We start from the raw sequence: 26299 nt of genomic DNA, 5'->3' as shown, positions 1-26299 counted from the left end.
AGGAGAACGTGTTCATGGCACATCTGAATACAAACTTGACGACATGCGAACGATCTACCACCCGTCCAGTGGGCGACTAACACGGATCGATCATTTTGATGACTATCGCTCGCGTCCTGCATTCCAACATGCGGAACCGCCTATTGACCCACATCCATGGCGACCATTTGCATCACGTTATGACTTTGAGCTTGCTGAATTCATTCTTGATGCGGCTCTTACTGAGAAGCAGATGAAGACTATGTTCAGACTACTGAACCCGGAGGCAGAAAGCAACCAAGGCATTAAATCCAGCATCCGTAGCCCGAAGGAGTTCAAAGATCATTGGGATCGTGCAGCCAATTTGATTACACCAGTGAGTTGTCATGTTCTTGCGATATTAAGAATATAATATCTGACAAGGTTTTTTTCAGTTTGAGAAGTCGACGGTTACTGTACCACTCCGGGGTAAAGACTATACCTTTGATGTTTACCGGCGAGATCTCTGGACCTGGGCATTGGATTTGATTCAGGATCCACTTCTGGAGCCACACTTTGTTTGGGATGCTGTTCAGCTTTCAAAGTGGAATGGACAGGCTTTCGAGCGGTTCATCGATGAACCGTGGACAGCGCAAGCTTTTTGGGATCTACAGGTGTGCTTTAGTAGAGCTTCTCTCGAGAATCATACAACTTACGCATTTGTTCGCTACAGACAGCGCTCCCAAAAGGCGCAAAAGTTCTTTGTTACATTATATATGCTGATAAAACACGTCTTTCTTCTTTCGGTACAGCTCAAGGTTATCCTGTCATTGCCCGTTGTGGAAATCTGAAGATTGACATACGAAATGGGAATGGTGTTGGCGGTGGACGTGTCGTTGGGTGGCTACCATTGGTCCGTGTCTTCCAGTGATCTGATTTTTCTAATACTTGGACTGAATCATCTATACTTAGATAAAGGAGGAAGCAAAGTTCAAGAGGAAGGTTTATTATGTAGACTTCAAGCGCCACGTGTGGCATGCTGCCTTCAGATTTATCCTCGAACCGCTAGTTGCACCAAGCAAAGTAGGAGGTTGGGTTCATCTTGCCTTAGCGAACGTAGATCTCCAGGTTTTTCCCCGATTGCCAATCAAAAGCTGTGATTATGAAGAGGCGTCAGTCATCAGTCTCATTTTATCACAGCGCGAGCTCACCAAATAGTATGTGATAATAGGAATTTGTTGTCCTTATTCGAGGTTCCGGTGGTCTGAAACCATGCGTCGTCTGTATGGTACCTAAGGCAGAACAGTATTGTCTAGATATCAAATACGAGCTACGGACATCAAAGCAAACTCAAGAAATACTTGCAGATGCTGCTGCCATTCCAAGGAAGGACGCTCGGAACAAGTTTCTGTCTAGCTTTGGCTTGAGAAATATTGAGGTCACCTGAATCTTTAGTTTGCGTTGTCTTCTTTGAACTGACCAACTTGAATAGAATGCCTTTTGGGACATCAAAGACTGCGATCCGTTCCGCACACTTTCCTTTGATCGTCTTCATGCTTATGATAATGGCCTTTTCGGAGAACATCTCAGACGTGAAATCGTTTCCCGGATTGAAGCCTTAGGCGTGGAATCTATAGGTCAGGCAGACGATCAGTAAGTGTTTCCCGTTCTCATGTTTTATGTACATTCTGATTTTCCTTGATATAGAATTAAACGCTTTCCACGCTGGAGGAATCTATATCACTTTGAAAGCGGTTTTATGGCGGTCCATTTCGCTGATGGCGGAAAGTATGAAGATCTGTCTAAAGTAAGTCCAAGGTCCAGCTTTCAAGTCATGGCAAGCAAACAATGATTTTACGTTTAGCACATCCTTTTTGTCACCCATAATCTCCTCACTGAGACCAAGGACAAGCATGGATATCATTTGCTGAAATGTGTCCGAAGCTATATAGAGCTTCATATGTACACGGGCTTCAACCTCCATACTGAGCGTAGCATACAAGCCATTCAGAATGAGCTTCTCAGGTTTTCAGCACTCATAAGGGTGGGTCATCTCCTAATATTCATGAATGACAGGCTGATCAAATGTAGGAGTACGAACAACTCACACGGTCGATTAATCCGGGCGCGAAATCATGGAACTTCCCCAAAGTCCACTCTCACCAGCATGTCGTTGACGATATCTTGCAAAAGGGTGTCACGCTGAACTACAATACGAAGCCCAACGAGAAAATGCATGGCCCTCTAAAAGACGCATATCAGTTGCGAACCAACTTCAAAGATGTAGCGGAGCAGGTACTTCCGATTTCAGCAGGTACCAATATAGCAACTGAACCTATCTTGATTTAGATTCTACGTGTCGATTCGTGGTGTAATGCTGCATCATTTATACGACAGCAAATCGACTTACACGATGAGCAACTGCAGATGTCCGAAAACGACGACTCCGAGCTAAAAGATCAGGATAAATCAGCTTCCGAATACTCCGGGAAAGTGACTTTACATGGGCACCGTGGTAAAGGGGGTGGGGTCTTCAAAATCGGAGAAATCAGGGCTTTGAAGGCAGGCGACCCGGCGTTCAAGGGTTTTCAAACACGTCTATCATCCTTCATGGTGGGACAGTTTGCGAAATACCCTGATATTGTCCCTGAAGTCGATGGAGAAAAGGTAGTATTCAAGACATTCAAGCAACACGAAGAGGTAAGCAATATGTGGTTGTTAGAGCTTTATTTTCATGATTGATATACCACTTACAGATTCAGCTATACGGCCTTTTGAAAGTCAATTATGAAAACACCATTGATTGGACCACATCCACCGACTATTTGCGATGCAGCCCTGATTTCTATAATCATCCACGATACGATTTCCTCCTCATTGACAGCACCGAGCGTCCATTCTTCGCGCAGCTTATAATGGTCTTCACTTGTGTTATTGCAGGAAAAACGTTTCCTCTCGCCCTTGTCCGTCCTCTTGATGAACCCGTAGGCACAACAACTGCAAAGCTAGACAAGGACCTTGGCTTTTATCGAGTCCGTGCACGAAAGAAAGAAAAATCAGTATTTGTATCCGTCTACATGATTATTCGAGGGGCGCTCTTGGTTGAAGATTTCGGGGCCAAGCCAGGCGATGGATTCAAGGAGTATTTGATTGTTGATAGCATTGACAGCGATATGTTTCTCAGGATGAAATCCCTCAAGTATACTGGCGGCCGTGATTGAAGGAAATAGACATTGTAGTACGGCATAGCTGAAAACATATAAACGGATACTATACTATAAAAACTTTTAACAGTGAGAGGATAATGCGAAAGGACACCAGAGAACACACCTAACTCAACAAGTTATACTCCAGCTTCAAAAGGTATTACTGCTCATGGAACTGCGCAATATCAAACACAAGACCCGATCTTTCTGTATACATTTCCTCACATGTCTCGGGCACAAACGAAGTCTGCGGAGAATGGGGGAGATGACGCGGAATGACTGGTGCACGACCGAAGAAGCGAAAGAACGACTCCACATAGAAAAGAGCAACACATTTTTCGATCTCATCAAATTGTGCTTCCGTATAATTGGTCCTCTTCTGTTGGATCAAATGCGGGCAAGCCTTCCAAGAGCGCATCGCATTCATCAATGGAAACACGTATGGAGCTCTCTGCCGCCAAGTCGGATGTCCTAGCCCATGATTAGCACTGCCGACGTCGACTGCGACAAATGCCGTGGTAAGGCCGTTGGGTAGACAGCGCAGGAGTAAATCGTGGTTTCCTCCGTTAGTCGCTGCTCGTGCATCCAATGCTAGCAACTCGAACCTGAAGTTGAGTTCTGCAAGCTCCCAGGCGATTTCCCGATGATGATCATTTGTTAACATCTCGAGCTCTATGCCTCTCCAAACTGCAGGACCAACATTGAATTTAGTATCAATCTGCAGCTCGCCCTGCGCAACCTTGCAAAAAAGCGACAGGCTTGTTCTCTACGTCTCTCGGCTTTCGTCGGTGTGCTTCTGGATGAGCTGGCGCCATCTGATCTCGCATTCTTCATCAAATGGTCCAAGTTTAGAATAACGCGCCAGGATTGATGAGCTACCGGCTGTGCTGAATACGATGAACAAGAAACTCGTGCCAGTAGCAGAGGACGTAGGCATAGCCATGCTTTCACGAGTTCGAGAGCTTTGCAGTTCGTCCTGTGCACCAATGAAGATATCTGGTCGTGGAAAGATATATCCGTTTGCTTCGGCAATCCTTGCTTCTGGGTAACATCGAGAACGATCTGAGCTTGTGGACTCCACCGCAGCCTGCCATACCGGGATAGCAGGCGGTAAACGAGGGTGAACAATGACTGAAAGGAATCTCGTCTGGTTAGATTGACTCGGATGCTTTTGTTTCGCTCTTTGAGTAGAAACATCATCTATAACCAACTTTAGAAAGGGATGAAGCATGAAGAACCCCAACTTACATGGTTTTCCGCGTGTTGATGACAATGGCTCTGGTAGAGGAGGGTCCAAACGAACTTCGCCGGGGACGAGCGCAAAAGGGTTCGGCAATCTCAAGTGATTTCGAGTAAAGAGCCTGAAATGCCTTGTACTTTTCAGCTTGGTCAGAGGCCCCGATAAAGACCGATCGAAGCCGTATTCGTGGAGACTCAATATTAAGATATTGATTTGGTTCTAAAGGGGAGGTGTAGGCATCGATTCGTGTGAAAGGGAGTCGGTCCAACTTGAGCAGAAGCCATACAGGAATTCTGGCTCTGAAAAACTCTTCGATGATAATAGGGTCCGTCGTAAAGGCCCCGATGAGCTCCGTATCGGCTATATTTTTGGTAGAGGAAGGGACATTGGTTGCCAGCATACGTGGGCAGGTAAATTGTGATATAGTCCATGATAGCACGCATTTCAATTGCTACGCGCTGCGTCTCCGCCACTGCCAGACGAATTCTATCGAAAATGAACGGCAATGACTCGAGGCAATGAAGGAGCGTGCACAGTCCACGACTGAAAATCCTTAAGCAATGAGTCAGACGACCCCCAGCTCTGAGATTCGGACATGTCAATGACTTTCTGAGCGGCCGCGCGTAGACAAATGAAGGACGCGTCCGAAAACTTTCCGAGTTGACTGTCCTGTGATGCAGATCCAGATGTACTGAAATCAGAGCGAGCGACAGGATTGTAGAGTGGTAGGAAGGGGTCAAGTGGGTCCTTGGGACGCTTTCGTATGCAGCTGAGCCATGGATCCGAGCGTACGTAGAACTGCGGCCACAATAGAGGGTCGTCGGCGGCATATCTAAAGTCTGCTCGCATGTACATCTCCCGGTTGATACCAAGAGGAGGCTGGTACAATCCTAATGCATTGGGGGTCACCATGAACCACCCTTTTTCAACCAATGCACCCAGCCTTCCATCGAAAGGTCCGATAGCTGTGTTCCTATTCAATCAGATTAATTTTGAAAAGAAATAAGATGGGACGCACGAGCTGCAACATTTCTCTTGTGTAACAGGCCAGTAGGGTCGTTGGACAAGTGCTCGTAGGTAAATTGACTTTCCATGGTTCTAGTAGGATGCAGCATAATCAGTCAGCTGCTAGAAACATCTTTAAGAACCTAACCTACCTCAGGCTAATGTAGAGTGAGTATCAAAGCAGGTATTCTGGTACGTCATTAGTCCATATGTACGAGAAACATGGAAAGCACGGTAGAAAATTGTTCGAGTGAGAAATCCGGGAGTAGGTCGTCGGCGTAAACCGTGGAAAGCTCGAGCGGAATTGCCTAATCGTCTGGACACCGACCACAACACCGACGAAATCGTCTAGATGCTGGGAGAATTGGCTGAAAGGCACCGACGGAAGCGTCTAAGTGCTGCACGGACCAGAATGCACCGACGATGGCGTCTAAGTGCTCGAAACGAAAGGAAACTACTGTACAAACCCAGTTGAAGTAGATCGCGGTCCGAGGTAACACGAACTACAAATACTAGAATCAGAATAGACTATTTAGAGATTAAATGAACATGTTTGACTTACCAATATAGATGTTTACAGTCAAGCAATTGGGGACTGGCGGCACACGAAAATAAAGGTATAGACGTTTGATGGAGGTGAACTGGCAAGACGCGCAAGTCCGACTGATCGTGGTTGCCTTATTTGGATTCGTCCCTTCTCTTTCTTCCACCACCTGCACTGGGGTTAGACCTTGCGTCGCCCCATATCCTGCCTGGGTTAGACCTCGCGTCGCCCCATATCCTGCATGGGTTAGACCTCGCGTCACCGCATGCCTTTGGAGACGATATCGTTCACGACTCATGACTATAATCTTCCATTCCTTCGTCTTCGACATTGCATGTTACGATTTGGGTGATCCTGGCACTACTGCAACTCGTGGTACACTTCGCTAGATGCGGGAACGTTGGAACCTTCAAGACGTCAAAGCTTCAGATGCTAGGGCCTGCGACTGTGGTACGAATCGTCTTTAGTGGCGGAAAACCTCGCGGGCAAACAACTTTGCGGGACTGCATCTCCATCTGTGCTACCATGAGGAATCAACCTCTACTGCGACCACGATGAGCACCCGCTGGCATTTTCCACCCATGTGCTGCTAATTTCTTGGCCTCCGCTTGTTTTTAGTGAGATTCTGTTTTCTCATTGTTTGGAGCTGACTTACCCGTTCAAACGTTAGAATCTCAAGTCCGCGACAGGGCTCTTCAATTCGTTTGTCATTCTATGCCAAGGCTCAATAAATTATGGGGTGTTCAGAGGATGCACAACGATCTTGAACGATCCGGCGAGAACGACCGTCGTCGTTTGGAAAGCCAACTGCAACTCTTGGAAGCACAAGTGTATGCCTACTCTCCATCTACGCGGTTTGAGTCGCTAATGTTTCAATGTTATCTAGACAAGATTCGCGCACCCAGTTGACCGAAGAACGGGATAATGTCCGAAACATTACACTACAAAAGGATATCGAACTCAAGGATCTTCAATCCAGACTTGACAAGAATGTAAGCATGAATCCTAATGTTCACTGACTCGATCTTATACTCTATAGGCCGAAGAGCTCTCCAAGACACGGGAAGCTCTCGTCGGCGCTGAAACTAGCAAGAAGCACCTCGAGGACCGTATTGAAGACTTAACTAGACAAGTTCAGGGCAGCGAGGAAAAACTTGCGGTATATGAGCGACGCTCGGGTACTCTTGGTGTTCCTCGTAGCGGTCAGGATATGAGCAAGGAGCAGCAGCTTGAGGCGGAAGTCGCGGAACTTAGGTGCGTAATGCTCTTGGACCTACGGTCTGGATGGTATTCATTGTACCCCAGGGCCGAGTTGAAGATTGCCAAGGTGGATCTTCAAGCAGCCAGAGAACAGTGCCAACAATTCGAATCAATTAGTCAGGCTGCTGAAGCCGCACTTGAGAGCTTGCAGTCTACTCATGAACAGTACAGAACTACAACGGAAGCTCAGTTCACGAGACTCGAGGCATGTGTTCTATCTGATTGCTCTGATCTGTAGTCTGACGTGTCTTAGTCGGAGAACAAGGCCTTCCAAGAGAAGTTAGAGGCAGCTCAGCGAGGCGCCATACAGGCTACCGCCCAACTAAACGAACTTCAAAAGACATTCGAAATTGAACGAACTGCTTGGACGAACGACAAGAAAACTCTGGAAGAGACTATAATCGATTTGAGCACTTCCGAGAAACACTCCGAGAGCGACCGTACAAGTCGTGAGCAGGAAGTTCGTTTACAAGAGGAGCGTGCTAAGGTATACCTACTGGTTCCAATGATATTCTCTCGTACTTACTTCCCTCAAAGGCTGCTGAGGAGCGCTATTCGAATGAGTTGGTTGCACATGCCGAATCTAGGAAGGCTATCGAAGCTCTGAACGCACAACTAGCCACCTCCCAAGTGGCGGTTCGTGACAGCCAGGTTGCAGCTGACACAGCGACCGCTAAGCTGGCTGCCTCAGAGAGGAGCTGGAACAAGCAGAAGGAGACTTTGGATGCCGAGGTTGCAGAAGTAAGACGTCAGTAAGTTTTGAACACTGTCAATTTTATGCCTGAAATATAACCCTTCTGATAGCCATCAAGCTCTCGCTGAGCACAACAAGCTTTTGCATGGACACTTGGAAGACGTTAGCAGCCAAGCGGCACGTATCAAGCAAGCAGCGACCTCTTCCGATGCTCCTGCTGGTGGAGGTGAAGGTGCCATTGGAGATGATGCTAAGCTGTCGGAGCTCCGATCACTCGTTGGCTACTTGCGCAAGGACAAGAACATTTCTGAGCTCCAGCTCGACCTTTGCAAGCAGGAGAATCTGCGGTTGTCGAAGCAGGTTGAGCATTTGACGGAGACTTTGAACGAGACGCGGGCCACACTTTCGGAGGTAGGCTGCCCCCCATCTCTCTCTCTCTGCGCTTCCGCCTTACGTTTGCACCAGGAACGCGAACGAGCCGTGCAGACCGCAGCATCTGTACCTGAAGCGGTGTCTTACATTGTAATGAGCACCTGAACCACCCAACGAAGCCTTATCGCGATGAATCTAATGTTTGTCTCTCTTTTCTAATATATAAGTACTCGCTAACAAAGCCTAGCCATTATACTTGCGTCCGGCAGAGGCTACACTCGTTCTATTAGCGACGTACATCAATCCCAGATCTACAGTCTTGCGTCGGAATCGTTCGCATGGGAGACAGGTACACTCTACCGCTTTACTGTGCCCGCATAATGCCAAATTGACACATAGACATAGAATCACGGCCGCCGAAACCAGCCATCAAGGTCTTTAGCTCTCTGAAGGCTGTACAAGCAGAATTAGTTCCCGAAAGTCATTGAACAGATCAACATGCTATTCACATCGCCTTCGAGACCATCGAAGTGAAGCATTGTTTTCTCAGATAACCTGTTTTCAGAGCATCCACGTTCGGGGACTCCTACTTACCGATGTCAATGTCTGCGTCGACGCCAACGAAGTGCCAGAGTTGCCTCATATGGAAGCATGTTATTCGGCACCTTTTTTCTCAACTTTCACCACAATTTTCTTCTGCACACATCTCTCTCCTTCAACTATGGACATCACCCAACTATCTGCTGCACTCGAAGGAATGAGCATGGAAGACTTCGTTTTGGTATGTCAACTGAGTTCTGGTTTCGCTCGCTGGGTTTTCAATTGACGTATACGTCGCAGGCGCTGAAAGACTCGCAGCTCAAAAATCAAGCATGCCAAGAGGAAATTCGCAGACTCCGTACCGCCCCTTCCCTTCCCCAGACCGCTGAACTCCCCGTTCTACCGCAGGGTGCTGGCGGGGAAGAAAGAACCGCAAACGACTTGGCCTCGAGCACCGAAACATCATCTCTTTTTACCAATAAAGAGAGCCGAAGGGAGCTAGAGTATTGCGCTATGAAAATGGTCGTCTTCGGCCATGTTTGGTGGGAGAAAAAAGATCTATTCGGTGTTGGGCTGGACTTGGAGGCTGCTCGTCGTGAAATGAATGCCGCCACCCTCACGAATTCCTTGGATACCGGGGTAGAAAAGCCATCACAGGAGCGAGTAATGGTGCTCCGATTGATCCTGAAGCTGTACGAATTTCTCCCTAAAGCGTTTCACCCGCTTGTGGGTGCTTCTATTGCAGGCGAGTATAAAAAATTGTTCAAAATTGTAAGTGCATGACACTGTTTACAACAATTGACTGGACTGACTCTTGTGATACAGATGAAAGATGTCGGAGGAGCCCGTCGGTCAACCTTTCTCAACAGATTTAGAAATGTCGCCGGAGAGATTTTCGAGGGCCTTATTCCACAGGGCCATTTTAGGCGGGGTTTCGACCGCTATGAGGATCCGACTTGCCGGCGCCTTTTGGGCTACAAGTCAGACCGGGTTTATAGCAGACATCCCCCTTGCCTGTTTGCCGACGGGTTTACAACAGGAGCCACCGTGTTCAGGACCATCCAGGGAGTGAAGGTTTGTGTCAAGTACTTGTCTTTGATTAACAGAGGGCATGACAATGTTCTTTTTTACAGATCCTTACGTGTCTCTTATGGGGCAGCACGGCCCTTGACGACCAGCCGATTGTAACAAAAGGCACAAACGGTGATTTGTGGCATGCTAACAAGGTGAATGCTGCTGGCAATCGCATTTACCGCGATAGTGGTAAGTATCAATGATGAGGATTTTCCAAGTTCTAATAAAATATTACAGACTCGTAATCTTCTGTCTGGTGATCCTGAGTTTGCGCCAGTAGGAAAGAAATCCGGCATCAATTATCTGGCCGATTTTGAGTACTATGTCGAACGAATCGAAGACCAGCTCAAGAAAGGAACGAAATCCATGTGCGACATGGTCAAATTCTACAATGACCATGTCTTTCCTCCGACGCGAGGTCGTGCCAAGGCTCCGGCTGCTGTCCCTGTATCGCTCACGGAGGAGGAGGAAGCTTTCTGGCACGAGATTGAAGCAATCAACAACGAGCCTGACTCAGACTCTCAGGGCACCGGCCAAACCCTCACGGTGCCTGTTGTATTCATAGATGCACCTTTGGCCATTCCTAGTGGAGCCGAATCTCCTGTGCTCCCAGCACCGGTGACAAACGACGTCCTTGCGGGCGCCACAGTTAGCAGCGACAAGGTCCGATCAAAGGCAAAGGGCAAGAAAGGAAGTAAACCGGCTCCAACGATGGCCAGGGTGACCAGGGCAACACGTAGTCGGCGAGGCCAAGTGGGTGGCGGGGAAGAAGTTAGAGCCGAAGTTGCTGTTCCACCAGCCACGAGAAAGCAGAAGAAAGGCAAGAAGGGCACAGCAGAAGAACCCTCCGACGGTGTCCAGCCTCTGGCAACTACCCTGACCAAGGTGGCGACCCCTGATCAGTCACCAGCGATTGCATCTCACACGGCGATAAACCCGGGAGCGTCCATCGATACCAACATTGATGAAGGTGATGACGAAGAGAATGATGATGAGGAGGAGGAGGAGGAGGAAGAGGAGGAGTAGAATTAGTTCATTTTGTGGTCCTCTGCAGTACATTTGTTTTTTGTTGTCCCTAACAAATGTTTCTCTTGCGTGTCGCCATCATTTCTTTGAAAAGATAAGGGGAAAGCATGGGGTCAAAGATTCTGAGTAATTAGCTGATAGGGATGGTAATGTATTAACATAACCCCAGTGCACTACATATATATGTATTATATGGTGTAGTGGTTAATACTTAATGTCTTGTAAATCTCTGTAATATTTATTCTTTCTTAAACAAATTGGTTGTGTGTTCGATCTCCGGTGGACTCAGTTACTAAAAATTAATTGACTTTCAGATCCTTTCCTAGTTACAATCAAGTAAGAAAAGTACTACGGAGAAAAGAATATTCTTTTACTTGTTTTTTGCTCGACAACCATTTTTGAATCGTTATTCTGTAGTTAATTAGCGACATATATTTCACGAAATAAAGTGGCTTATTAAGTCGGTGGGGGGCTTTATTAGGCAACCGACAATGTTGATATATACGGTTGTTAGGCAGTTTGATAGGGGCATAATAAACGTGCTTATCAAGATTGATGGGGGTCTTTATTAGGGTCCATTTTACTTATCTTATCGCAAAGAACTTTCGTCTCGTTAGGCCAAATATGCGGCCCGGCCGCATAATGGCCTAATATAGCATAATTGCGGCTAAATACCCCTTAAATGGCAATTGCAAAATGTCGGACATGATGTCATATGACATACTAGGTCATAGAAAGCATGGGGCATGGTCGTTTTGGTGCCGTTGTCTCCGATAGCACTGGAAATACAACACTGGCTCGCAAACTCCTTGTTGAACATGTACCCACAATCATAGCTCTAGCCGATCTGTGTCACCACATCAGCAATCTTATCAAAGATGTGGTCAAACTGCCTTATTTCTCTTTGGTACGTTAACTGGTTCATGTTCAATGTACTTAGCGTGAATGATTTTATAGGCAATCAAAGTTGTCCGTGGAATTATTAAGTACTTCCACATGTCACACATTGGAATCGCCGATTTCGCAAAAGCAAGACAGCAACTGAACATCGGCCATGGCCTTGAATCTATTGGGAAGACTCGTTTTGGAACTGTGGTCCACTCGTCAGTGTCAGTTCAACGTTGCATCCCTGCAATACAGAAAACGATTTCATTTGGTCGTGTCAAGTCTGATGTAAGTCGTACTGTAACTTGTTCAAATGAAAACACAGCTAATTTTCCTCGGTTATAGGACTTTCGTGACTATTATCGATCTGAGACAACGTCTCAGAAGGCATTCAACTTTCGATATGGACTAGAACAGCTCATAAAGATTGGTTCACCTCCTGCAAACACATTAACGTGTCTGGAAGCAGTTGAAGTCATGGCAGCTGATGCGTATTTCTTTTGGCATGCCATGATTGCCAAAATGACCGAGGTTCTGCTTGATCCAGGCAATGAATTTCCTGTGGAAGTCCAGGAAGATATTCTCGGTATCCTGGAGCATTGACACGATCAACTCTTTAGTATAAACGGTAATTTGGCTAGTACAGCATATCTTGCCACTGCATACCTTAATCCCAGTACGTGTTCTTTTACCGCCGAGTGCTGACATTATTTCTTAACTTACACAATCCACAGATAACCTTCAATCTGATGTTTTCAAGATCGAAAAAGCGAGTCCTGAATATGTTGGCATCCGTCACCCTAGCATCTTCAAGACCGTAGCGACATATGTAGCTCAACTGGCTGCAGCTGAGGTCAAGCATGGCCATCATGAACATTTTACCGCATGGAAGGGACGCGGCAAGCCATTCACAACACAATTTCGGAAGGAGATCCTACTCTATGCTCGTCATCAGTACCCTTATAATCTCCGAGTCCAGGATGAGAATCACCCCCATGCAGTTCGAAACTGGTGGAGTGCTATTGTGAACACTGATGAATTGCTTCCTCCTGGCAGCCGATGTGCGCAAATACTTCCGGTATGTAGTATGGGTGCTATCGGTGATTCCGCAGTGACGTCTGATGCTAACAAACCCTTCTCCAGCATGTCGCCATCAAACTATACTCAATTCATGTTAACTCAATGTCTGAAGAACGCACGGTTTCTAAATTTACGTGGCTTACTCCTCCCGAGCGAAGTCTCCTTTCCGTTGAATCTTTGACTGCTCGAGTTCAAGTAGCCCAGTACTATCAAACCAACTCAAAGGTTTGAATGTATTCAATTGATAAATTACTCTGTTGATGGACAATTATATAGCCACGGCCGCATAGTCATCGCAACCCGACAATCAAGTTCTATGATATCAAGAAGTCAAACCCCGGAGAAAGCGATGCCCTATATGATGATGAAGATGATTCTTGGCTCGACATCAAGCTTGGCGAAGATGGAACCATGCCAAAATCAATACAGGAATTCACATCCCTGGATACCCCAGTAAATCTCAAGTCCTCGCGCATCACTGATTTGCTCTGTAGCGAGTCTAAGGTACTTCAAGTGGGGAAAGGCGTCCAAGATATTTCAGCCAGCAACGAAACTGATTTCGTTGTTAGCGACACAGAAGGCAATGATGATGATTTTAGTATGGTATTCTAGTAGTGATGTAATAGAGAGAACTCGCTAAATCTGAGGTGCATGTACTACTATGTGATTCCCATCGTGAGTGTATGCAGGTATCCCAGCCGCTTGTAACACCTGCCGTCCTGCTGCCACGTTCGAGGCGTTGTCTGAACAAAGAAGATCGGGTGATAGGTCTTCTAATAGTGCTTTAAAAGTCTAATAGAGATCAGTGTATGGCAAGTGAGAGAGAACATCCTGACCATGTACCTGGATAATGATTGCTACAGTATCTTCAGAGTTGGGTCCAACAAATAAGTCAGGCTGAAATGACAATCAGCAGGAGTATGACAGTCCGGGAGATGTCGCACCTTGAGCGGAAATACTGTATCCCCTTCTTCTTCGCAGCCTTTCGTAATAAGATCAAGCCACCGTAACAAGACGGTGTTGTGGGGGTGATGGCAGAGAAGCCCGTCCAAGAGATCAATGATGTTCCTCAATTCCCCAGGCTGGACGTGATCCTTCACATTAATCTTCAATGCCGTGGATCCAGCTCCAAACACCCGAGACAATTCAATATCGAGCGATTGGATCCTATCTCCATTTGTGTCGAAAGATAGATGATGCAATGCAGAAGGGAACGGCATTGGCTTTGCCTGTACAAGAAGCCGTAGCCATAGAATTTTGATAGAGATAGGGATGTGCTCCATTGTGAGATCGACGGGCTACAATACAGACCGCTGGCGGCAGTGCAGAAGTCAAAAAAAAGCTAGCGCGAAATGGTCATGTGAGAGATCATGTGACTGGTAAGTAACGGTAACTTACCGTAGCAAAACCAACCCCCCCAGGGAGGGGTCAGTAACTAACGGTTACTTACCCCCCCTGGAGGTTTCGTGCGCAACCCTAGTGCTGGCAACACAAGGGCCAAGGCCAGTCGCAAAAAAAAATCAGGATTATATGATACTCAGAGTAGGAGGCACTACCAGGGTTCAAACCTGGGTTATTGGAAATTTTGGATTCAAAATCCAATGTGCTACCACTACACCATAGCGCCACAAATGCAGCTCCATTTCTCTGTAGGGTCCAAGTAGTAGAATAACTTAACTGGTATTGCTTCCCAGACCTTAGATTTATCACATCTAACTGTGTTGTGCTGTAACTGCAATTAGAGGTTCTGAAACTGTTCTTCGATTTTTACTGCTCTCTTCAAGTTGGTACATCACACATCCTAGCTGCTGGTCACAAATGGTGCTTACCGCCGCTGTTACAACTTCATTTGAGGCCGCTCTGTACTATCTGTTTGCTGTTCTTATCATCTTGTTGTGGTTTACAGCTTCAAGGAAAGTAGCATACATATGTCTTCTTTTCGCTGTATTCACAGTCTTCCGCGGGTTCACTACGCGGCCTGTCCGTTATCAATCAATATCCGGACTTTATCGATTAACTTACTGTTGTCGACATAAGGCTCCCGGGTTATATTGATGAATCGGCGCCTTCTTCTGTTACACCAATATTCGGTATTCTTTGTCTTCTTCTATACTTCCGTCTCCCGACCCGTATCGCACAGCTCCTATGAAAGGGCTACCAGTTGTGGCGTCCACTTACAAGGCATATGCGTGATCCGGCTTGCTTCATTTACATTGGGAGCGTTGGCACGGTCCGGTTTCTCCGCGATCATGTGTACGATATCCGTAGTTTCCCGCATCCGTAGCTACACCCGCGACTATCACCAGCGATTCCTCATTCTCTCTATCGGACCTAGCGATACGGTTCCAACATCTGACCGATGACCTTCCAAGCGCGATTGGACGGTTCGCCGAAACTGCCGACCCAAACCGATATCACCGGACTGTTAAACAGTGATCTTATGCGCGTCTCTGATACCCAGGTTCTCCGTGGCTGCTATGATTCCTTCAGCATACCTATCGCCTGCTGAAAACTCGGTCAAATGAAGCCGATAATCTCAACAGCTCTCTTTCCAGCTCAATTAGGTGCGGTGACTCAGAAGTGCAGGCAATCTCCATCTCCCATCCCGATGATAGAAGACCAGTTAGGCGGTGGACGAAACTGCACTCATAGCAGATGACTCCTGCGATTCCGAAGAACTGCTGTGAAATACGGCCTCCGGATGACTCGCTGTCTCGTTCACAGTAGGTGTTCTTTTAAGAAGTCAATCGACGACTGAAACTGTGGCCACCTTCCTCATTTCCGTGTTATCGCAAAACTACTCACTATGCCTGTTCATGGGTCTTTTATATCAAAGAACACTTGGGTCCATGGACATTCATGGCGCGTAGATGACATATGCTTCGTTAAGTCGAACAATGTTGTCATGGTATACAAATGTAAACGTGCGCGTAAGTTTTTCCTGCACATTGCGATCTTCATATGAAACTAATCGATTCCCGTAGACACTAGTAATAGTGATAACACTGTAAGCATTCACCCGAGCGAACCCTTCTCCGATGATGAACCGAAGCATATTTCTATAGCCTCCCAACGACGAGTTCTGGGAACTCTGTTCTCCTTGAATGTATGACAAGGCATGTCTCTTCTGAAATAGTGAGGCCCGTTCCCCTTATGGCCTTGTTATACTGAATACGGTACCGCAGATCATAAGAACAATACTTAAAACGGACATATAAAATAAGGGACTACACTCCTCTATATCACATTTCCATCCCTAATGCTACTCATTTGTATCAATACGCAAGAAGCGGATCAGAACAAAGATCATGATCGCTAAGGATCAAAAGTTCATTATTGGAAGCATTCTATCAAAGCGGACGCTGCAATCCTCCGAATGATTTTAATTGGTTCAAGCGACGTGGCTTGTCGCTTCCCGAAACTCAAGGGACGTCAAGTCAATGTCGAATGCAAACAGATTTTTTCGTCATAGCTTGAATCAAGCCATGTTACTCAGATCTAAGTTGACCGTTATGGCTGCCTCAGTTTGGCACTGCCATCTCGTCATGCAGTCCAATTGCATCTTTGGATCGTTTTTTCTGACCTGAGAAAGCCACTGGAGTCTATCCCTGTAACAAATCGGAACCGCAACTGTCCGACCATCAACAGAGAATCGACTCTTATTGGTGAATGCCGAAGACCAGGGCGCTTCAGCTCTTTCTGTTTTTAGTCTCACCCTGATTGTTCTGATTGCCAGAAACACGCTGGTCCGCTTCTTTCTACAAGTGATTCGTTGCCATGCCAAACGCGTACCTCACGCAAAATGCTGGGAAATGGTGCCCTACCCATTCCAGACCCGATCTTCAGTTCATAAATCGGAACATCCTGGCTATTCAAGGCAACGGTTCTGATTGACCTTAGTTCATGCTGGTGGGGCGGAGACGGTGATAAATATAAGATCGTGTGCGCATACGAATCGCCGATTCAGCTGCACTTCTTAAAGCGTGGAAGGATATAGCGGAGAGGGACTCGGTGGCGTACGGTTTAGATCTGACGCCTTAGACTGTTCTCCCTTTCAAAATAATTGAGTCGTAATCCTAAAATAAAGCGGAAGATCTTTTCCCGTTCCCATCAGCCCACAGATTATGGCCAAATGACGGGCCCGTTTGCATAACACTGGCACTTTTTGGACCTCAAGATCCTAACGCATACCAACCGCGTAGAAAGTGGTGTTTCCTGGTAGATAATCTACAGACTGTGGCGTCAAATAAAATGAATGAAGATTGATTTCAGTATCGTTCTAATGTCTAGAAATCTAGCAAATGGCTGTCAGATCGACATCTGGTGTGAAACTGAGTGACTTGCCTACTCGTAGGAGATGACGACTCATTAATAATTGGCAATTTCCCTCTATGATACCCTTCAACCGAGCGAAGAGGGTCACCCATTGAGGATCATATCCAAACCCCGAGTCGGCGGTGAGGTTCAAGTTGACCCTGCAAAGATTCTCCATCTGGGAGCGACAAAGGGCGGCTTCCAGTGCTGACCACTGCGCTGCCAAGGGAAAAGACGCAGAGAAAGCGGAATCTGATTGCTCAACGTGAACCTTCAAATTGATTGTGAGCTCCCTGAGCTTAAAGTCTTCGTCATCCGTTGCGAAGTTCTCGGTCCAGTATTTGAGTGGAGAGGTGTGTGGATCGGTTTCATCGAGGACGATCGTCAGATATTCGATATGACTAAGAGATAGAAGAAGTATAGGATCATTGGCTGAGTAGTAGGATAATAAGTACCGAGACTTATACGTGACCGGTCAGCAGACTTACCATGTTGCTGTGATTCAGCATTGCCAAGAATCATAGGACCAATGTACATGGTAATGAGGGACCCACGGGTTTGAGAAAGAATGAGTCTGACGAGCTGAAGCTCATGGCTCGTCATGTATGTGACGCGTAGATGCTTCAAGGCCGAGAGAATGTCAGCGAAATGCTCTCGCAGGAACAACATCGCGGAATGATTGATATTATAGGAGAACTGGAGCTCCAATGTTTCCAGACGTAATTCTGGTGGCGGGGAAGGAAAAGTAGCCATTGTCGATTGCGGATTTTGGAAGAGAACGAAACCGAAATTTAGATATTTCACAGAAGGAAAAGCGCATAGTAATGTGAAGAGATCGTCGCCATTTTCCAGAATCAGGTCGTCAAGGCCGAGGCGTCTTATATGCTTTTGGAATGGGAAAATGGAGGAAGGGGAAACAATGTCTGACAGCCGCGGAATCCTAACATTCTCGATGAAGACCTCCTCGACATTGGAGAGGGCTTGAAAGACGATCCGAATTGTATTGTCGGTGAATATCCAGTCTGCAGGGTCAATGAACGTCCGACCGCTAAATTTGATTGTATGGATTGTAGATGGAAGGCTGGGGGATACTCCGAACAACACGAGGAGCGTTTTTAGGCGCCGATGGGAGGAAATGACGATATCGTGAAATATATGTATTCGCGCACGCTCGACAAAACAGCGAGCGGAAAGAAAACAAGAACGAAGGGATTCCTTGTCATCTTTTAAGAAGTCAATGATGACTTCGACAAGCTCTTCCGGTAGCACAGACATGGGAGCTAAACCGTAGGCTATATGCAAAGGTTAGACAAACTGAGATAGTAAAATGCACGTACGGAAAGACTTACCAAATGCCAAGGAACCAGCTAAGAGATTGTGTGCAGGTTGAGAGTAAGCCTCGAAGCCGCGGTACGGGCCGGAGGCACTGATCCCGTGATCCAATGGATCAAATCTGGAACACTCCGGTCCGGAGAAGGACAGCCGCTTTTTTCCTGGTCCAACGCGTCTTGATATAGGTCAGGGTACATATCCGTTAAAATTGCTTCACTTACTTTGTAAAAATTTCACTTAGCAGGTCTTGTATGAGAGCTCTTATTCACGCTAAATTTGCATTTTTTACCTCTTCCTTGGCTATCAACTTCGACAAAGGTAATCTTGAGGAGCCGGTGCCGTTACTGGGATCCCAACGTCTTCAATTTGCTATATATAAACAAGATGGAAACCAGTGAAGAGAAGGGAGTCCTACTGTTCTCGTCTGATGCACACCCCTGCATGTGTGCTCTCAGGAATACTTGGGTGGTCGGTATTCCATTCATAATCGAGTTCGAATCTGACACCGGGTGGACAGGATCCAGCGTCATTGGAATTGACTATTTTTCGACTACTTTCTTGGAAATCTTGCCTAAAACTTGCGCGGGAAGTCCGACATCAATACGTAGCTGAAGTAAGTCGAACTCCAGGGCAAACGAACTCGTTCCGAGATGGTTGGTTGCGGTATACGGGGAATGTGGTTCGTTTAGCATAATGCACGGCATCCTTTACTCATTATCATTGTGTAGATAAAGACGCAAAATGTGTGCTGTGTGCCTTTCATTCTCGAGGTAGTAACAAAGGGTGTCGCCGTCCGTGAGCAAACTAATCGTCGGGATTATGTTCCTAGCTTACATGTTGGCTAGGCTACCACGCATCCTACTTTGGACCGAGGACCAGTTTCTGAATCTCAAGAGTAAGTATTTCGCTTTTCTAATGTCAATAAATCACGTTAACGTATTTCTACGCCCCTTTGTTTTCCCTTGCGCAGGCCTACGTTCGTTTCGCCTTCCATATAACTGCATCTCTGAAATCTTGTTGATCGTATGAAAGTCAAGGCAAGCTATGGTTTCCAAAATATCTATTAAGTGCCGGGTGCATCCCACGGTTATTCTGCACCTGCAAATATCGGTGTCAATGAGAGACGTGAGTCTTTACTACGTCCACGTTTTCATGTCCCACATACTCAAGCGATTATAAAGCTGGACTCAATTTGTCCCGGTACAAGGCATTTCTAGGGTATTTACCCTTTTTTCCGCAAGAAGCGCAATGATCGACGTCATCAGCTGCATGTACTAGGTGATTACCCGACAGTCCGGCCCCATGGTCTTCATTCAAAATTGCGAATAGTATCATTCTGTCTGACTCAACAGTTCTTCCACTCGGGCCGTTATTTCTTTCTCAACCAATTGGGCCATTTCGGAATCCGTTTATTAACTACACGCATCTTGAGCTTGAACCACCTCCATGTCTTCTCCCATTCTCGCAGGAGCTCTCGGAGAATGCTGCTTTACTGCAGTAAAGCATGAAGGGACGCCCGTCGGGAGAACCGATATCATTGCTGGTGTACCGACCTACGTTTCCGAACCCCCGTCCGCCAAGACCGTCCAAAAGACGAAAGTTGTGTTGTACTTTGCTGACGTCTACGGCCCATTGCATATCAACAACCAACTTGTTCAAGACTACTTCGCCTCTCAAGGTTCGTTCTCATTGACACGGCTTCGGAATAGTATTAATCATAACGGCCATTGCTGATAGGATTCATCGTCGTCGGGATCGACTACTTCCTCGGAGATTCGTATGGTTTTCACACAGAGCCGGACTTTGATATGCATCCATGGATAGACAAGTCGACGCAACGAGCATTGGAGGTAACGCCGAGATGGTTGGACGCTGTTCGGGAAAAATACGGTAAGTGGTAGTTGTTGAGCTCTTTCAAACTTACTCAGCTGAGCAGGCAAGGATTCGCAGTACGCAGCCGTGGGATACTGCTTCGGTGCTCCATTCGTTTTGGATCTCGCGATTCGTGGAGACATCGTGGCTGGTGGGTGTTAAACATATAAAACATATACCTTTGGAGATTCCTTTGTCGACGCATCGAATACTAGGCGCCATTGCGCATCCAGCATCGCTCACTGAAGACCACTTCAGGAATATCAAGAGTAAGTCTACTTACTTATCTGTCTGATCTCTCAGGACTGATACTTCTGGGTTCAGAACCTCTATTTCTATCATGCGCGGGCACGTTCAAACTAATTTGGTTCTCATTCACTTCCGCTTATTGCTAATAACAGAATCTGACATCACCTTCCCTCTGGAGAATCGTCGACGCGCTGAAGATATCCTGGTTGAAGTAAAGGCCAGTTACTGTTTCCAGATTTTTTCCGGGGTCGAGCATGGGTTCGCTTTGAGAGGCGATCCAAATGTTGGCGATACTCGTAAGTTCATTCCTTTTTTATGATAGCCCTGTGGTCGGCTGAGATGATGAACAGGCTGGGCAAAGGAAGAGTCCGCGCGAGGGATTGCGAATTGGTTTCAGCGGTTTTGTGCTGAGGACTTGAAATCAGTCAGATAGGAGCTGTATCAGTCCTCAGAGAAGAAGTGAAGTAGTAATCATTTCTGCTACGGTTTGAAGAAGAAAGCTGTTATGGATCGAGACATGTCAAACAGCGAGATGAAATATAATAATACGGTGTATCCCAGTACGTATGATACCTCTACCTTACGTCCTTCAGAAAGCCATACAACGTGCATCAATCCACGACATTATATGTTGTATTGGTTTCCCAGTGTCATAAATAGATGAATCCGTGTCGCTGTACTCGGCACGCCTCTGCAATAGGCGGAGTGCATCGCACTCGTCTCCAGTTGCGAACTCCCATCCAGGTATCATGTTTCGTGGATCATTTCTTGAGCAGCATCCAAAAACTGTGTAAACAGACCACATGATTGGAGACTTCCCAAGGCAGGTTTCAGTCAGTAAGGCATTCCGAAGAGCGTAGTCTAAACAAACACACATGAGGCTGGGGAGTGAAGTGTAAAAGTATCATCTTGTAGGTATCCTTGAACCCTGGAATGCAAGACATCCATGCAAACTTTATGGTGGGGGAACATCGAGACTGATTCATAGCGCGTAGTATCCGGTCGGCGAGCTTGACTGAGGGAGTAGCAGGGAAGGCGCGCCAGGGTCGATTCCGCAACTGAACCGATCGGACCGGAACCGAGGATCACATCAACACATGCCCTTGAATTTCAGAGCGCTTGTACAAATCTTGAATGCAGACAAGCAGAGACAAGCTCAAATCAGATATCATGTCACGTGGGCACAATGGTATAAAATGGCAAACCTCAGTCCCTTTGTTGATCCCCAACTTGACGACCTTGAGCTGCACAATACGCACTGTTCACCATGCTCGAGTCGGATTTATTCAGCACCCCGATGTGGCTTACTCAAAACTCGTACGACCGGAATGATCATGTTCTCTGTGCTGTTGTCGTTTCCAACAATCCCACCAGGTTGTGCCTCGCGAAGTATCTTTGTATAAAGAAACGTGAGTCGTGTTTTTACTGTGAAGAAAATTACTCCTGAACATCTGCTGTATAGACAATAGCAATGAGTTCAATCAGGTACGTTTTCAAGTCCACTTCCTTGTACCGTCTTTTGCCCATCACTGGCCGCGTTTCTAGCCTAGTAGAAATGTCGGAAATTGCTGGCAATACGTTGGCTGGTACGGTCAACCGTTCGAGCCACTGAATGACCTTTCGTCGTTCTCGTCGTTCTGGTGCGTTCCATAACTTCTAGTTCTCGCCATCATATTCAATCTCCTGTAGAGTGCGCTCGAGGGCTTCTATTGAACTATATCAGTAGTATGATAGCTTAGGCTGTCAAAGTCTTTGTCAATTGTACCTGATATATCTTCTTCCGGCCTCTGGTATTGTGGTGTTATATCTAGTTCAGATCTGAGATACGCATCCGGTATCAACCATCAGGGACCCGCCTCGGAGTGTCAGCAGCTACTGATAAGACATTAGCATTAGACTCGATGCTCAGCTCGGCCTTCTAAATCTGACTTAAGTCGAGGGACAGCCTAGTAGAATGTTTGAAATACTCCCCATTCCTGATAGATCCATACTGTGCCTCCAAGTCGCATTCGTCCCTACTGATGTCTTGTCATCTCAGATGGACATTCAGCACCATGGCTATATTTACCCGCTCAAACCGCATTGGAACCCCTCGTAGAGTCAGAGAGATGGAATGGATCGATAGGGAAAACCTAGCTACGAAAACGGGAAAAGCTATGTCTACCTGCCCTAAACAGTCACGTGCACCGGTCCGAATCCGCCTTCGTCCCCTCTCGCCTACGCTCCCAGCATCCTCATAGCTTTCCATTTACAGAGAACAATGCAAGAACGGCGCTTCAGATCGTATGAAACACCCTGGTCTAACCACATTAGTCAACGATGCATGCCAATAAGATAGTAGGCAACGTACTGTAACCCCTTATAGACGGCCAGCATGCTTAATCCTTCAAGCTTCAAGCTTCATCGAGCATATTGAAGAAGTCAATCCAAATCCGTCCGTCGCGTACATTTTCTGTCACGGGCTTTAGCTATCACCATTAATTAGTGATTTACCAATCGAAAAGTGTATACCCATGCTTAACGTTGGTAACAATCTAGTGTGACTACAGCTTTACCATGAGTGTACGAAACAAATTGAATTATGATCCATGATAAGGTGATAATCAGCGTCGTCCGAAAATAGCCAGAGTGGTGGGGATTCCTCGACAGAGTGGTCCCCTTTGAATTACCTATATTAAGGGTAAATTCAGTGCACCGGACTGTTCTCCCATGTCATACTCGTATTGAGCCGAAACCCAGTGTCCAGCGTTAGGATTGAGAGGGAAGATGGTGAGCGACTGAGGGTGGAAGGAGCGAAGAATGATGAAATACCTCACAAGTAATGCCCTTATGTACTCTGCAGAAGAGGTCTGTGAACACAATGACCATCGCAGTGGGCGGGCGATGTGTCATTGATTCGTCACGTCTCGATGACTTCCGTGTCATCGTCGCATCAACCAAAGTTAAGGCCGACGGTGGCTGTGCGATACGCGCCAGGTCACGTGGATGACAAATACATCTTTTTGACACTTGGACGTCTGTAATTTTACGAGCTCCGTTTTCTCAGTCAGCTACGCAGTTCAGAGCGATACTTATATTCAGAAGTTAGCTCGATACCGGCGTTCAATGCAGCGAAGGGAGATATTTATCCTTTGGGCTCGCTTCCAACTATTTTATGTGACTTGATCAGGGATTGTTCTTCAGCTTCAATATGCTACATATTTCTCCGGAGGCCATGAACTGAACGGAACCTAGAGGAGGGCAGTATTCGCAGTCAGACAGAAGAGTGGTACGTCTATAGCTCAAGGAAATGCGAATTCTGTCCTGAATCTTATCCAGGGAAATATTCCGTAGCCTTATCGACATCGGCCGAATGTAAAACTCGCGCCGTGAATTTTTATCAGCCAGGGTTGCTCTATTTGCTGCTCTCAGCAACAGTATAATTCTCAGGCTCCGCCCCTCCTCGCTGTTCAGCCATATATTTCTGATGCTTTCGTATTTGTGCTGGCTTTCCTGTGCAGCAGGAAGCAGGGACGAGCATAGGAACTCTGAGGTTTTTGGCTGGACTGGCTCTGTCTGCGTGAGTGAGTTTCCTCTGAATCTGTAATTTTAATTATCTCATAGCTTTTGGCCAGCTTCAAAGCAGATTTCGCAGCAGCTGCAATGACGTCCAGCACGTCATATTATATGGAAGAGGTCTGTTTTAGTTGGTATGTGTCCTATGGCCTTCTGAGATTTTGGCAATCCCTAGCCTCGCTTTCGCTATTCTGTACTGACATCCTGGGCGTGAAAAAGTGCGTAATATAATTCTGGACGTCCTTTCCGCCAAATCTTACGTGTTCTCATTATCGTAGCTGCGTGATGGTTCTGTGATACCTTGTTTCTGTGTAGCTTCAGAAGATATGCAGGAAGGTAAAATAACACAGTAAATAATCTGACTCGCCGAACTTACATGTTATAGCACTTAGTCCGAGTTGACCAACGTAAGTTTGGCCCTCCGAGGATATAACGGACAACGGAGGATGTCTCCAATCGATTCGGTTTCCCTTGCTTCGGTTTCACCTACCGGCGAGACCGACTACGAGACCTCCGAAGGGGTCAGGCAAGGTACTTCTATAATCACGGTCGTCCGCTGTTGTTGACCTTACACTTTTGAAGGCGGCCATTTCTGCTCCGTTAGCGCCAAGCTCACTGATATGCTAGACTCGAACTTCGAACTTGCGCGGGCGTCAGGTGCAGACATGGACCAACAATCGTCCACGAGCCAATACAGATGTCTACGAAGTGTCTCACTGTTTCCGGAGGCAATTTCGCCGGTGTGAGACACCAGCTGCCCCTTTCATCGTATAAAATGCCCCCGCGGAACTTGATTTCCCTACAATACAAACATGAACACCAACCACAACCAACTGCGCTCTACAAACACCACCAGCACGTGCGAAGCTTCGTCTTCCACAATCACTCTTCGTCCTGAAGAGGAATTCAATCCGCAATATTGCACCCGATGCGATCAGACACTATGGTCTATCGAGCTTATGCGGAATCATCTCGACTTTTCTGGTTGACACCCGTATTGCGGTACTTGCAAACGGGGATTTTTGAACAACAACTCCTACAAGACGGTGAGCCCCTTTTTGTTGTCGTGCGTCGTCGTCTGACTGATTTCCTCCCAGCATCTGATCCTCTCGGATTACCATCACTATTGTGATGACTGCGATGAGGAGTTCAATCCTCCTCTGCTCTTAAAATCGTACGTCGCCGTTCAATTCCAGCCGCGGCTTTTGATGATGGCCACAAACAGCATTATGAGCAATCTGCTCGTCACCACCGTGATTATGAAGAAGGCGATCGCGAGAAGCGCGCTGAAGGGTGGGAAGACGAGCTAGCACGTCTACAAGAGCAAGAGGAGAACCGGGAGGATCCTGTAGCCCTCAAAAAAGTCGAGGAGCAGGCTCCTATGTCCCGGGTAGAGGTTGGCATTGTGATCTTGGTAGGCTCTTTGATCCCTCTTGTGTTGCTTAGTTGAACGCCGTCTTGTAGAATCTCAAGAAACGCCTACAACGCCAACCAACACCAAAAGCCACCGTAAAGCAAACATGCCCGGTGTGCTTGTGTCCGCCATCTAAGATGAGCGTGACGAAATGCGGGCACGTATTCTGTTCATCGTAAGTTACTCTTTTTACAGCATAGGAATATCAAGCTGACGTTCGTCGCAGATGCATCCGCCAGACTTTTGAAAAGAATCAAGGGTGCCCGTCATGCCGAAAGCCTGGTCATCTTAGCCAGCTGCGAAAGATCGATTTGCACATACATTAGTGCTATCGACGGACCCGGACGCTTTTCTTTATCTTCGTTTAACGGACATCTTCTATATATATATATATACCTCAGTGCAAATCCAATAAATTAAACAGCCAACTTCCCTCTGATGTGCGAACGGCTGTGCCAGTGGTTGTTCAGTTGCAGCGATGGTAGTATCGTTCCGCCCTGTGCTTCTCCGCCATCCCTTGTCGAGAACTTGGGTTCCCCACGTAGATTCGCTTGACCTTGTTTACTTGGGACATGGACTTGAGGACAAGAATCTTCCATTCGGCTTCCAAGTTTCTTCTGAGATAATATTGTCAATGTCCACCTGCGAGATATGACAGGCTCGTATCCAAGAAATCGTC

The 26299-nt window shown here is 46.8% G+C and overlaps 7 protein-coding genes and 1 non-coding gene across 8 annotated transcripts; 5 read left to right on the top strand and 3 right to left on the bottom strand.

Moving 5' to 3' along the window:
- Positions 1-34: 34 nt before the first annotated feature.
- Positions 35-3187, top strand: EV420DRAFT_1316016 (uncharacterized protein). Its single transcript, XM_060468672.1, has 12 exons — positions 35-355; positions 414-536; positions 585-632; positions 692-871; positions 931-1134; positions 1190-1396; positions 1451-1611; positions 1666-1765; positions 1823-2002; positions 2050-2253; positions 2308-2658; positions 2715-3187. Exons 1-12 carry the CDS (start codon positions 44-46, stop codon positions 3177-3179), a joined length of 2535 nt encoding a protein of 844 aa, XP_060323474.1. The 5' UTR covers positions 35-43; the 3' UTR covers positions 3180-3187.
- Positions 3188-3324: 137 nt separating this feature from the next.
- Positions 3325-5498, bottom strand: EV420DRAFT_1733361 (uncharacterized protein; the record flags this gene model as incomplete). Its single annotated transcript, XM_060479950.1, has 6 exons — positions 3325-3851; positions 4044-4345; positions 4413-4764; positions 4790-4890; positions 5000-5369; positions 5423-5498. 6 exons carry the CDS (start codon positions 5496-5498, stop codon positions 3325-3327), a joined length of 1728 nt encoding a protein of 575 aa, XP_060323473.1.
- Positions 5499-6703: 1205 nt separating this feature from the next.
- EV420DRAFT_1279341 (uncharacterized protein) lies at positions 6704-8444 on the top strand (the record flags this gene model as incomplete). Its single annotated transcript, XM_060468138.1, has 8 exons — positions 6704-6783; positions 6840-6879; positions 6993-7207; positions 7259-7424; positions 7467-7700; positions 7751-7965; positions 8018-8318; positions 8373-8444. The coding sequence occupies 8 exons, from the start codon at positions 6704-6706 to the stop codon at positions 8442-8444; spliced, it is 1323 nt and encodes a 440-aa protein (XP_060323472.1).
- A 3202-nt stretch (positions 8445-11646) lies between these two features.
- EV420DRAFT_1279347 (uncharacterized protein) lies at positions 11647-12407 on the top strand (the record flags this gene model as incomplete). The annotated part of the gene is made up of 3 exons (XM_060468139.1): positions 11647-11826; positions 11877-12092; positions 12150-12407. Coding segments are annotated over 3 exons (654 nt in total), but the record flags the coding sequence as incomplete, so codon positions are not given.
- Positions 12408-14431: 2024 nt separating this feature from the next.
- Positions 14432-14511, bottom strand: EV420DRAFT_t276. The gene has a single exon. It is a non-coding gene; the product is annotated as a tRNA-Gln (tRNA).
- A 2667-nt stretch (positions 14512-17178) lies between these two features.
- EV420DRAFT_1769345 (uncharacterized protein) lies at positions 17179-18598 on the bottom strand (the record flags this gene model as incomplete). The annotated part of the gene is made up of 3 exons (XM_060481021.1): positions 18548-18598; positions 17687-18490; positions 17179-17630 (listed from the first exon to the last, which is right to left on the bottom strand). The coding sequence occupies exons 2-3, from the start codon at positions 18471-18473 to the stop codon at positions 17179-17181; spliced, it is 1239 nt and encodes a 412-aa protein (XP_060323470.1). The 5' UTR covers positions 18474-18490; positions 18548-18598.
- Positions 18599-19813: 1215 nt separating this feature from the next.
- Positions 19814-21162, top strand: EV420DRAFT_1167452 (Alpha/Beta hydrolase protein). Its single transcript, XM_060466173.1, has 7 exons — positions 19814-20208; positions 20268-20420; positions 20467-20553; positions 20618-20671; positions 20727-20750; positions 20804-20947; positions 21002-21162. The coding sequence occupies exons 1-7, from the start codon at positions 19977-19979 to the stop codon at positions 21082-21084; spliced, it is 777 nt and encodes a 258-aa protein (XP_060323469.1). The 5' UTR covers positions 19814-19976; the 3' UTR covers positions 21085-21162.
- Positions 21163-25149: 3987 nt separating this feature from the next.
- On the top strand, positions 25150-25946 carry EV420DRAFT_1650692 (uncharacterized protein; the record flags this gene model as incomplete). Its single annotated transcript, XM_060478489.1, has 5 exons — positions 25150-25272; positions 25304-25334; positions 25403-25620; positions 25671-25795; positions 25847-25946. 5 exons carry the CDS (start codon positions 25150-25152, stop codon positions 25944-25946), a joined length of 597 nt encoding a protein of 198 aa, XP_060323468.1.
- Between the last annotated feature and the right edge of the window lie 353 nt (positions 25947-26299).

Source organism: Desarmillaria tabescens (genome assembly GCF_030435595.1).
Source record: "Desarmillaria tabescens strain CCBAS 213 chromosome Unknown EV420scaffold_80, whole genome shotgun sequence".
Taxonomy (NCBI): domain Eukaryota; kingdom Fungi; phylum Basidiomycota; class Agaricomycetes; order Agaricales; family Physalacriaceae; genus Desarmillaria; species Desarmillaria tabescens.
This window is presented reverse-complemented; position numbering and strand designations above follow the sequence as displayed.

Bases quoted from the DNA above. Each gene is read 5' to 3' on its own strand.
- EV420DRAFT_1167452 (XM_060466173.1), top strand. From the start codon at position 19,977: ATGTCTTCTCCCATTCTCGCAGGAGCTCTCGGAGAATGCTGCTTTACT. The intron at 20,209-20,267 runs GTTCGTTCTCAT...CATTGCTGATAG, and splicing joins AGACTACTTCGCCTCTCAAG to GATTCATCGTCGTCGGGATC. The intron at 20,948-21,001 runs GTAAGTTCATTC...GATGATGAACAG, and splicing joins TCCAAATGTTGGCGATACTC to GCTGGGCAAAGGAAGAGTCC.
- EV420DRAFT_1316016 (XM_060468672.1), top strand. From the start codon at position 44: ATGCGAACGATCTACCACCCGTCCAGTGGGCGACTAACACGGATCGAT. The intron at 356-413 runs GTGAGTTGTCAT...GGTTTTTTTCAG, and splicing joins CAGCCAATTTGATTACACCA to TTTGAGAAGTCGACGGTTAC. The intron at 1,612-1,665 runs GTAAGTGTTTCC...TCCTTGATATAG, and splicing joins ATAGGTCAGGCAGACGATCA to AATTAAACGCTTTCCACGCT.